The sequence below is a fragment of the Callorhinus ursinus genome, unplaced genomic scaffold, assembly GCF_003265705.2.
Source record: "Callorhinus ursinus isolate GAN/ISIS: 27379988/994484 unplaced genomic scaffold, GSC_fseal_2.0 scaffold9, whole genome shotgun sequence".
Classification (NCBI taxonomy): Eukaryota; Metazoa; Chordata; class Mammalia; order Carnivora; family Otariidae; genus Callorhinus; species Callorhinus ursinus.
This window is the reverse complement of record NW_027397071.1, coordinates 40336721-40349407: the sequence shown is the minus strand read 5'-3', so window position 1 is coordinate 40349407 and position 12687 is coordinate 40336721. Positions and strand designations below refer to the sequence as shown.

General features: G+C 33.1%; 1 protein-coding gene and 1 non-coding gene across 3 annotated transcripts in view; both read right to left on the bottom strand.

Moving 5' to 3' along the window:
- LRRIQ3 (leucine rich repeats and IQ motif containing 3) overlaps positions 1-12687 on the bottom strand; it is a 204197-nt gene that overhangs the window by 166546 nt on the left and 24964 nt on the right. Inside the window, exons 2-3 of one of the 2 annotated variants that reach the window (XM_073896525.1) lie at positions 11262-11465; positions 9670-9993 (exon numbers count right to left, since the gene is read on the bottom strand). In XM_073896525.1, coding sequence (XP_073752626.1) covers positions 9670-9993; positions 11262-11276 — 339 coding nt within the window. In that variant the 5' untranslated portion in view covers positions 11277-11465. The remainder of the gene's footprint in view (positions 1-9669; positions 9994-11261; positions 11466-12687) is intronic. The other variant, XM_025871848.2, reaches the window with a different exon arrangement.
- Positions 11323-11430, bottom strand: LOC112824089 (U6 spliceosomal RNA). The gene has a single exon (XR_003208222.1). It is a non-coding gene; the product is annotated as a U6 spliceosomal RNA (small nuclear RNA).

Sequence of the window (12687 nt, the reverse complement as noted above, 5' to 3'; positions counted from 1 at the left end):
ATCATCTAAGCAGAAAATCAACAAGGAAGCAATGGCTTTGAATGACACACTAGACCAGATGGACTTCATGGATACATTCAGAACATTTCATCCTTTATAAAGCAGCAGAATACACAGTCTTTTCAAGTGCACATAGTTACATTCTCCAGAACAGATGAGATACTAGGTCACAAATTAGGCTTCAACAAGTACAAACAGATTGAGATCACATCATGCATGTTTTCCAATCACAACACTATGAAACTTAAAGTCAATCACAAGAAAAAATGTGGAAAGGCCACAAATACATGGACACTAAAGAACATCCTACTAAAGAATGAATGGGTCAAAGAAGAAATTAAAAAAGAACTTTAAAAATACATGGAAACAAATGAAAATGAAAATATAACAGTCCAAAACCTTTGAGATGCAGCAAAAGTGGTCATAAGAGGGAAGTATATAGCAATACAGGTCTAACTCAAAAAGCAAGAAAAAATCTCAAATCTGCAACCCAACCTTACACCTAAAAGGATCTAGAAAAATAACAACAAATGAAGCCTAAAGCCAGCAGAAAGGAAACAATAAACATTAGCGCAGAAATAACTGATATAGAAACAAACAAAAAAAAAGTATTATACACATTGATGAAACCAGGAGCTGATTCTTCAAAAGAATTAATAAAATTGATAAATCCTTAGCCAAGTTTATCAAAAAGAAAAGAAAAAGGACACGAGTAAATAAAAGTACTAATGAAAGAGAAGAAATCAAAACCACACTGCAGAAATACAAATTATAAGAGAATATTATGAAAAATTATATGCCAACAAATTGGACAACCTGGAAGAAATGAATAAATTCCTAGAAACATATAAACTAGTAAAACTGAAACAGAAAAAAATAGAAAACTTGAACAGACTGATAACCAGCAAAGAAACTGATTCAGTAATCAAAAATCTCCCAACAAACTAAGGTCCAGGGCCGAATGGCTTCCCAGGGGAATTCTACCAAACATTTAAAGAAGAGTTAATACCTATTCTTCTCAAACTCTCCCCAAAAAAATAGAAATGGAAGGAAAACTTCCAAACTTATTCTACAAGTTACCATTATCATTATCTTGATTCATCATCCTGATTCTGAATTCAGACAAAGACCCCACTAAAAAAGAGAACTGCAAGCCAGTATCTCTGATGAACATGGATGCAAAAATTCTCAACAAAATACTAGCAAACTGAATCCAATGGAACATTAAAAGAGTCATTCACCATGATCAAGTAGGATTTATTCCTGGGTTGCAAGGGGTCCTTCAATATTCACAAACAATCAACCTGATATACCATAATAAAAGAAAGGATAAGAACCACATGATCCTCTCAACAGATGCAGAAAAAGCATTTGGCAAAGCACAGCACCCATTCTTGATAAAAACCCTCAATAAAGTAGGAATAGAGGGAACAAACCTCAACATCATAAAGGCCACATGTGAAAAACCCACAGCTAATATCATCCACAATGGGGAAAAACTGAAAGCTTTTCCTCTATGGTCAGGAACAAGACACAGATGTCCACTCTGACACTGTTATTTAACACAGTACTGGAAGTTCTAGCCTCAGCAATCAGATAATAAAAAGAAATAAGTCATCCAAATCAGCAAGGAAGAAGTCAAATTTTCACTATATTCAGACAACATGGTACTCTATGCAGAAAACCCAAAAGACTCCACTAAAAAATTGCTAGAACTGATATACAAATTCAATAAAGTTGCAGGATACAAGTCAATGTACAATAATCTGTTGCATTTCTCTACACCAATAGTGAAGCAGCACAAAAATAAATCAAGGAATCCCATTTACAATTGCACCAAAACCATAATATACCTAGGACTACACTAACCAAAGTGGCAAAAGATCTGTACACTGAAAACTATAAAACACTTATGAAAGAAATTGAAGATGACCCAAAAAAAAGGAAAAATATTTCATGCTAATAGATTGGAGGAACAAATATTGTTAAAATGTCTAAACTACCCAAAGTAATCTACACATTTCATGCAATCCCTATCAAAATACCAACAACATTTCTTACAGAGCTAGAACAAACAATCCTAAAGCTTGTATTTAACATAAAAGACCCCAAATAGCCAAAGCAATCTGGAAAAAGAAAAGCAAAGTTGGAGACATCACAATTCTGGACTTCAAGTTATATTACAAAGTTGTAGTGATCAAGACAGTATGGTACTGGCACAAAAACAGACACAATGATCAACAGAACAGAATAGAAAATCCACTAATGGACCCACAACTGTATAGTCAACTAATCTTCAGCAAAGCAGGAAAGAACATCCAAAGGCAAAAAATACAGTCTCTTCAACAAATGGGTGCTGTAATTCACCACAGACTCTGGGCACCCAGGCAGGTGTACACAGCCAAATCCTCTACTGTCGAACAGTCGCTCAATGGTGCCCAGAGGGCCTTAGTCCACAAAGAGGCAATATACCATTTTCCAAATATACTCCAGGAAGGGGAACAGTCTCTCTCAGTGCAACCCAGGGGATCGCCACACCACAGAATCTTGCATGAACCCTACAGGCCACTTATTCTCCCTCTCTCCCTGAAAAGGGCTCCCTCCCCTCTGCGGCCCCTGGCTTTTCTCTCCCCCAATTCACATCTCCGTATCTCCCTTCTGCCACATTCTCTCCCTCAAAATGTGCAGATTGTTTTCCTAATCCTCAAATCAATTTCCTAGTGGTTCAAAATGATTAGATGTTGATCTAGCTGTGTTCAAGGGACGAAGTAAGCCAGGGTTCCCCTACTACTCCACCATCTTAACTCCTCCGCCCCAGTTTTCATAGTATTCTTATACTCAATAATATACAAAAAAATGTTCTGAAATATCTATTTCAAACATTACTAAATTTATATCCTCATAGATTGTCATTTATTCAAGCATTTATTGCTATAAATAAAACCTTTTAATAATCAAAGAATACCCAAAATAATATTGCTTATAGCAGAAATAATGAATAAAAATTTATCAGTAAACTGAAAAACTATTATTTAGATAGATTTATTTAAATCTCTACCACAAAATTCTGCCATCATTAGGTGTACCTATAGCTCTTTAAAGCATACTCAATTTGTGATGCATTCTATTCATGTTTTTTACACGATGGTTTTTTTCTTCAATCATTCTGACATTTTTAATTTCTTTTAAATTAATTTCCTCAGCTTAAAAATATACTGAAGTTAGTATCATCTCACTTTTTTAAAAAATCTCCCATTAATCCTATTTCTGGCAGCTAAGGCATTATCCTTCCTCTGTTCCAAATTTTCTCAGAAAAGTTTCTATACTTGGTAATTATATATTAACCCATTGCAATTCTGTATCCATTCCTGAAAGTTACTAAAATTCCAAAGATGCAACATCTCTTCAACAGAAGTTTTCAAAATAGTTTTGCTTCCATGATAATTTTTCTTGACCTTTAAAAATATCCTTCATTTTTTAAATCATTCTTTTCTCTTAAACTAATAAGCCATTTCTCTGTTTTTCCTCCTACCTACTGGAATTAATTCTCTGTTACCTTCATTGGTCCCACTGCTTTGTATCCATAAAATGAAACTGCCCGAAGGCTTTGTTCTTAGCTCTCATACATCTGATCCCTATATTTTCTTGTGAGTTTGGCTTTAACCATGCCCTCAAACCACTGACTACTGAATTTACATCTTAGACCTAGAACATTATTTCTGAATTTTAGTTCTTCATTTCCAATGCCTGGTTGATATCTATATATCAATATACTGCCTCAAATAAACATGACCAAACTTAACATTCTACCAAAACTCTTCAAATGCTGCCATTTCTGTAAACTAAGTTACTTTTTGTCCCAGTTACTGAAGTTCAAAATACCAAAAGAACATTTTCTCACTTATTCTTTTTTCATATTCATATTATTCATATTTGATCAGTTAAAAAAATCCTGTCAAATCGTTACACTGTCCTTTGATATACAATGTTGATTGTATGACTGTGAAACCAAGACAGACTTGAAATCCCAGCTTCATGACTGACTATATGTCTGATAATGGGTAAAATCTTAAACTTTACTATATTTCATTTTTTTCTGTGAAATAATATCTTTCCACACCAAAGAATATGATGAAGAATAAATATTCTTCAGAAAGTCCTTCCCTATCTAGCCCAAGCCTTCATCCTTTTTGTCCCATGTTACTACTTTATTTTCTTTCCTTTAGAAATTAACACGATCTGACATTCTATGCTGATTTTGTTTTGTTTTGTTTTTTCTGCTTACATGTTTATTTCCTGTGCCTTCCCACTGAACTTTATGAGAGAACCTTTGTTGGTATTATTTACCACTGAGTCCAGAATAATCTCGTTCACATATTAGGTAATCAATACATATTTGGTAAAGGAATGAAGGAATAAAATATATAAAATGCCTATCACAATGACTTTTACTGAGTGTCTGTCCTCTAAACTCCGTCTTCTTCTTTGCCACTATTGTCTGCCTGTATCAACTCTAATCACAACATTTCTGCCCTACAGTAATTTATCTCTCTGCTCTCATCTGTCTCCTAACCCCCATTAATCTGCTAGCAAAACACTGGATTAATTTCCTTTAAAAAACTTTGTCAATAATGTTTTTTCATAGAGCACCAACTATGGTAGAACCACTCTATTTTCCTCCTCAAATAACTACAATAGATCTTCATTGCATTCATTAAGATGTCTAAACTCCAAGGTTCTTTTCAAAGCCCCACTAACTTTCTACTCATGCTTAAATGAACATCAGTCATTTTGATTGTCCTTAAAAAAAGTCATGTTAAAAAAACAAAGTCAAGTGTGTTCCTACCTTTGATTATACCATAATACCCACTAGAATACATAAATGAAATTCTTCTTTTAGGGCCCAGGTTAAGACACCCAGAATCAAATACTGCCTCATTTTCTATTTCTCTAAAATTTTTAACTATTATTTCAAAATCATTAATATACTCATAACTTTTTATAAATAATTGTACGCAGTTATAAAGTTTTCTAACTTTCTAATCTCCATGCATAATCACTGTTCATTGTTTATATATACTTTCAAATGTAATCACTGTTCAACTGATTTTCTATTCTTCATCAAATGTCAATGTATAGATAGATACATTTAGATATACTTAGAACATATTATAAATATGTTCTGCAACATACTTTTTTATTTCCTATGTACTTGCACTTTTCTAACACCTGCAGAGCTCATCTCTTTTAAATTTTACATAATTTATCTGCCCTAATACTGATGTCATGAAGCATTTTTTAAACATTTTTATCTATCCATTTAAGTATTTTGTAACCTACAACTAGATATCGTTTCTCAATCACTTCTTTCAGCATGTTAAAAAAAATCAGGATATAATGATTATTTCAACATGCCATGTCACCAAATTAAGAATTTATTATTTTTATCCACTTCCACTAATATTCCAAATTGTCCTTTAAGGCACTGAAAAAAAAAAAACCTACTTCCCAATGGACTAACTCAAATATGGAAAACCTGAAAAAAATTAGAGATCCATTATCTTTTAAAAGAAAACAAGTATTTTTAATCAACAAAATCTTCAAGAACTAAAAAATGAAAATAGCAAGGTGGAAGAATATAAGATTAAATTAAAATATCAATTGTATTTCTATATATTAGTAACAAACAATCCAAAAATGAATTTAAGAAAATAATTCCAATCACAATATCAAAATGAATAAAATACATAGAAATAGGGGCGCCTGGGTGGTTCAGTTGTTACGCCTCTTCCTTCGGCTCAGGTCGTGCTTCTCCCTCTCCCACTCCCCCTGCTTGTGTTCCTTCTCTCACTGTGTCTCTCTGTCAAATAAATAAATAAAATCTTAAAAAAAAATACATAGAAATAAATTTATTTTATTTTATTATGTTATGTTAGTCACCATACAATACATCATTAGTTTTTTTGTTTTTGTTTTTGTTTTATGATTTTATTTATTTGACAGAGAGAGAGAGAGAGAGAGCACAAGCAGGGGGAGGGAGAAACAGGCTTCCTGATGAGCAGGGAGCCCAATGTGGGACTCAATCCCAGGATACTGGAATCATGACCTGAGCTGAAGGCAGACGTTTAACTGACTGAGCCACCCAGGCACCCACATCATTAGTTTTTGATGTAGTGATCCATGATTCATTGTTTTCATATAACACCCAGTGCTCCATGCAGAACGTGCCCTCCTTAATACCCATCCCCCCACCCCCCTCCCCTCTAAAACCCTCAGTTTGTTTCTCAGAGTCCATAGTCTCTCATGGTTCATCTCTCCCTCCGATTTCCCCCCCTTCATTTTTCGCTTCCTTCTCCTAATGTCCTCCATGCTATTTCTTATGTTCCACAAATAAGTGAAACCATATGATAATTGACTTTCTCTGCTTGACTTATTTCACTTAGCATAATCTCCTCCAGTCCCATCCATGTTGATGTAAAAGTTGGGTATTCATCCTTTCTGATGGCTGAGTAATATTCCATTGTATATATGGACCACATCTTCTTTATCCATTCATCTGTTGAAGGGCATCTCAGCTCTTTCCACAGTTTGGCTATTGCAGACATTGCTGCTATGAACATTGGGGTGCATATGGCCCTTCTTTTCACTACATCTGTGTCTTTGGGGTAAATACCCAGGAGTGCAATTGCTGGGTCATAGGGTAGTTCTATTTTTAATTTTTTGAGGCACCTCCACACTGTTTTCCAAAGTGGCTGTACCAACTTGCATTCCCACCAACAGTGTAAGAAGGTTCCCCTTTCTCCACAACCTCTCCAACATTTGTTGTTTCTTGCCCTGTCAATTTTTGCCATTCTAACTGGTGTAAGGTGGTATCTCAATGTGGTTTTGATTTGAATTTCCCTGATGGCTAAAGATGATGAACATTTTTTCATGTGTCTGTTAGCTATTTGTATGTCTTCTTTCTATGTCTTCTTTGGAGAAGTGTCTGTTCATGTCTTCTGTCCATTTTTTGACTGTCCGTTTTTTGTGTGTTGAGTTTGAGAAGTTCTTTATAGATCTTGGATATCAGCTCTTTGTAGTGTCATTTGCAAAAATCTTCCCCCATTCTGTGGTTTACCTCTTTGTTTTGTTGACTGTTTCCTTTGCTGTGCAGAAGCTTTTTATCTTGACGAAGTCCCAAAAGTTCATTTTTGCTTTTGTTTCACTAGCCTTTGGAGATGAATCTTGAAAGAAGTGACTGTGGCCGATGTCAAAGAGGTTACTGCCTATGTTCTCCTCTAGGATTTTGATGGATTCCTATCTCACATTGAGGTCTTTCATCCATTTTGAGTCTATCTTTGTGTATGGTGTTAGAGAATGGTTGAGTTTCATTCTTCTGTATATAGTCGCCCAATTTTCCCAACATAATTTATTGAAGAGACTGTCTTTTTTCCATTGCATATTTTTTCCTGCTTTGTCAAAGATTATTTGACCATAGAGTTGAGGGTCCATATCTGGGTTCTCTATTCTGTTCCATTGGTCTATATGTCTGTTTTTGTGCCAGTACCATGCTGTCTTGGTGATCACTGCTTTATAAAAAACTTGAAATTGGGCAACATGATGCCCCCAGCTTTGTTTTTCTTTTTCAACATTTCCTTGGCAATTCGGGGTCTTTTCTGATTCCATACAAATTTTAGGGTTGTTTGTTCCAGCGTTTTGAAAAATGTCATTGGAATTTTGATCTGGATGGCATTAAATTTATAACTGCAAAACTTGCACAATGAAAACTATAAAACAATGTTGAGAGAATTAAAGAATATCTAAATAAATTGAGAGACAGTTCACATTCAAGAATGAGAGTACTCACTACCGTAAAGATGGCAATCTCCACAAACTGATTTACAAATTCAATGGAATCTTTATCACTATCGCAGAAGGAATCATTGCAGAAATTGACAAGCTGATCCTAAAATTCATTTGTAAATGCAAGGGTTTGTATATATGCATACATATATACAATCCACTCAGTAGCCAAAGCAATATTGAAAAAAAAAGAGCAAAGTTGGAGGATTCACACTTCCCTATTTCAAAACTTAACTACAAAGCACCTACAATAATCAGACTGTGTGCTACTGGCATAAGGATAAAATATATAGACCATTGGAATATAATTGAGAATCCAGAAATTAACCTTACATTTTATGGCCAATTGATTCCTGACAAAGATATCTAGACAATTCACCTGGGAAAGAATAATCTTTTCAACAAATGGGGCTGCTGTAATTGAGTATCTAACATGCAAAAAAAATGAAATTAGACCCTTACTTTACACCACACATAAAAATTCATTCAAAATGAAACACAGTCTAAATTTCAACAAAATTATGAAACTTCTAGGAAAAAACAAAAAATTTTGTGACATTAGGCAGATTTCTTAGATACAACACCAAAAGCATGATCCATAAAAGAAAAAACTCATAACCTGGATGTCTGAAAACTCAAAATTTTTCTGCTCTAAAAGAGAACATCAAGAAAATGAAAAGATGAGCTAGAGGCTGAGAAAAAAATATTTGCAATACATATATCTGATAAAGGATTTATATCCATATAGCTACTCTTACAACACAATAAGACAAACAACCCACTTTCAAAATGAGCAAAAAATTTGTAGAGACATTTGACAAATGTATGTGTGTAATTGATAAGCAGATGGAAAATGCTTATCACCATTACTCATTAGGGAAATAAAAATTAAAACCAAAATAAAATACCACTTTATACTTACTAGAATATCTATAGTGTAAAATACAAAAAGTACTAATTGTTTGAAAGGACATACAGAAACTAAAACCCTCATGCATTTTTGGTTTCTACTGTTTAGAAAGTAATTTAGTTTTTCACAAAATTAAGCATAAACTTACCATACATACCCGCAATTGCACTCCTAAGAATCTACCCAAGAAAAATGAAAACATATGTCCACACAAAAACATGTAAGAAGTAGCTGTTCATAACAGTATCATTCATAATAGCAAAAACTGAAAATAATCTAAACGTCCTTCAACTGATGAATGAATAAAAAAATGCAGTATATTCATATAATGGAAAATTACTCAGCAAAAAAAGTAATTAACTACTGATAAATGCGACAACATAAATGAGCCTCAAACACATCACACTAAGCGAACAAAGGCAGCTGAATAAGACTGTGTATTGTATGACTTGATTCATATAAAATGTTTAGAAAAGCAAATGTATAGAAACGGAAACCAAACCAATAGTACCTAAGAGGTTGGGAGTCAAGATTAACTACAAAAGGAAAGAGGGAAACTTTTGGAATGGTGGAAATTTCTAACACTGGAATGTGGAGATGGTTATACAGCACCATTAATATACTAAAATCATTAAATCACATATATAAAATGAGTGAATTTTACAGTATATAAGCTATACATCCTCAAACCTATTAAAACATCATGGAAATCAAAAACTATATTTGTTTCTCCACAATTTGATATTTTTATGCTCAGCATTTTTTATGCAGTAGGCATATAAGCTTCTATAAATTCTCAGATATAAGATATTACTAATGTGTTCACTAGTTTATGAAATTTTAGATAAATGATACAGCATATATTAGTTCATATAACTTAGGTTTATCTGAAATGAAACTCTAATGAATCCAATTACCTTTTTCAAAGCAGGGCAGAAATTAAAGAAAAGTCGGTGGCTATATGCTTTGAATCTTTCAGGAAGATGCCAGTTCTGAATTATTTCTTCATCAGAAATCACGTGATGATCCAGTGCTTTGAGAGGCCATATACTGTTGACAAGAACATGTCTATATCCTTTTTTAAGGCTCACTGGACAATCGAACATAGTGAGGGCAATGAGACTTGGACAGGCAGATAACATACATATATTCTTTAACTTTGCAAACCCATTGTCATGAAGATAGAGGAGTTTTAGTTTCTTCAATCCACTCCAAAATTTGGTATCTGGTAGACTCTTTATCTGAAATATTATTAATAATAACATCTTAAATACAAATATTAATTTTCTATAAGTTACATGGAAAATGGAAAAACATTCAACATCTTCTAAAATTCAGTATTTTCCAAAATGGCAAATTTCTCATTAATAAGCCAAAAAAGAATCTTTAATTATCCAATAGTGACTGGAGTAAAAACATAATACACTGTTCATCTAGATTATGTTATCATTGTTAGTATAATTAAATGAATAGACATATATACTTTGTTCAGTAAAAATTCCTTTGTCATAGGCCAATTCTAAAATTTTCTAAACATAAAGAATTAAGGAGCCATATAAATCAATGTGATACACCACATTAAAAAAAATGAAGGATAAAAGTCATATGATCATGTCAATAGACAGAGAAAAGGAATTTGACAAAATTCAACATTTTTTCATGATAAAAACTCTCAACAAGTAGGTACAGAGGGAATGTACCTCAAAATAACAAAGGCCATATATGACAAGCCCACAGCTAACATCATATCCAATGATGAAAATTGAAAGCTTTTCCTCTAAGATCAGGAACAAGGCAAAGATGTCCACTCTTTCCACTTTTATTCAACACAATATTAAAAGTGCCAGCCAGAGTAATTAATCAAGGAAAAGAAACAAAAGGCATGCAAATCAGAAAGGAAGTAACAAAACTGTCAGCGTTTGCAGATGACATATGATATACAGATAATCCTAAAGACTTCACCAAAAAATTCTTAAAACTAACAAATCAATTAAAGTTCCAGGATACAAAATCAATATACAAATATCTGCTGCATTTCTATACACTAATAATAAGCTATAAGAAAAATTAAGAACACAATCCCATTTAAAATTGCAGTAAAAAGAGAAAATACCTAGGATGAATTTAACCAAGGAGGTGAAAGATCTGCACACTGAAAACTATGAGACATGGATAAAAGAAGGAGGAAGAGACAAATAAATGAAAAGATATTCCATGCTCTGGATTGAGAGAAAAAATGTTAAAATAATACTACCCAAAGCAATCTACATATTCAGTGTAATCCCTTCTAAATTCCAAAGGCATTTTTCACAGAAATAGAAAAAAGAATCCCAAAATGTATATGGAAACACAGAAGACCCCAAATAGCCAAAGCAATCCTGAAAGAGAATAAAGCTGGAGGCATCATGCACCCTGATTTTTAAACTATATTACAAACGTATAGTAATCAAAATGGTATGGTATTGGCATAAAAACAGACACAAAGATCAATGTAACAAAACTCAGAGACCAGAAATAAACCCATGTATAGATGGTCAGTTGATTTATGATGGTGTCAAGAATATACAATGAGGAAAGGGCAGTGTCTTCACAAATTTGCATATCATCCTTGCACAGGAACCATGCTAATCTGCTCCATATCATTCCATTTTTAGTATATATGCTGCCAAAGCAAGCACAAGGGCAGTCTCTTCAATAAATGGTGTTGGGAAAACTGGACAGCAACATGTAAAAAAAAAAAAAAAAAGTCGTAAAACTGGGCCTCTATCTTACACCATACACAAAAATTAGTTCAAAATGGATTAAAGTCTAAAACCTAAGACCTGAAACTATAAAACTCCTAAAAGAAAACATAGGTAGTACACTCCTTCACAATAGCTTTGGTGGTGATTTTTGGTTTTGACACAAAAAGCAAAAGACACAAAAGCAAAAATACATCAGGTAAAAATACATCAAACGAAGAAGCTTCTGCACAGCAAAGGAAATCATCAAAAAAAAAAAAAGAAAGAAAAGGCAAGCTACTGAATGGAAGAAAATATTTGCAAATCATATATGTAATAAGGGGATAATATCCAAAATATATAAAGAACTCATACAAGCCAATACCAAAATAAAATCCAATTAAAAAATGGGCAGTGAATCTGAATAGACATTTCCTAAAGAAAACATCCAGATGACCAACATGGTACATGAAGAGATCACTATCAATAATCAAAACAAACAGGGAAATACAAATCAAAACCACAATGAGCTATCATGTCACACCTGCTAGAATGGCCATTGTCAAAAGGACAGGAAATAAGTATTTGCAAGGATGTGGAGGAAAGGGAACCCTTATGCACTGTTAATGGGAATGTAAATTGGTACAATCACTGTGGAAAACAGTATGGAGGTTCCTCAGAAAAATAAAAATAAAACTACCATATGATCCAACAATTCTACTTCTTAATATTTATCTGAAGACAAGGAAAACACTGACTCAAAAAGATATATGTACCCCTCATATTCATTCTAACATCATTTACAATAGCCAAGACATGTAAGCAGCCTAAGTGTCTACAGATGGAGGAATGAATAAAGAAATTGTGCTATATATATATAAAATCATGTTGTAGAGGAATTTAATATGTTATATGTCAATTACATCATTAAAAAAATTTAAAAGTCCAGAGAATTTTTAATCCAGACTATTAATTTAAGAAGTAAAATATACCAAATCATACAGTTTTTACATATTTCTAACACAAAATTTTGTTTAAATTTAAAAATTTTTAAAGTAATCTTCACATCCAATGTGGGGGTCAAACTCATGATCCAAAGATCAAGAATCACTTGCTCTACCGACTGAGCCGGGCAGGCACCCCTTAAATTTTAAATTTTGTATTTATATATATATATTCTATTTATTTTTAAATTTTTGTTTATATTTTATATAA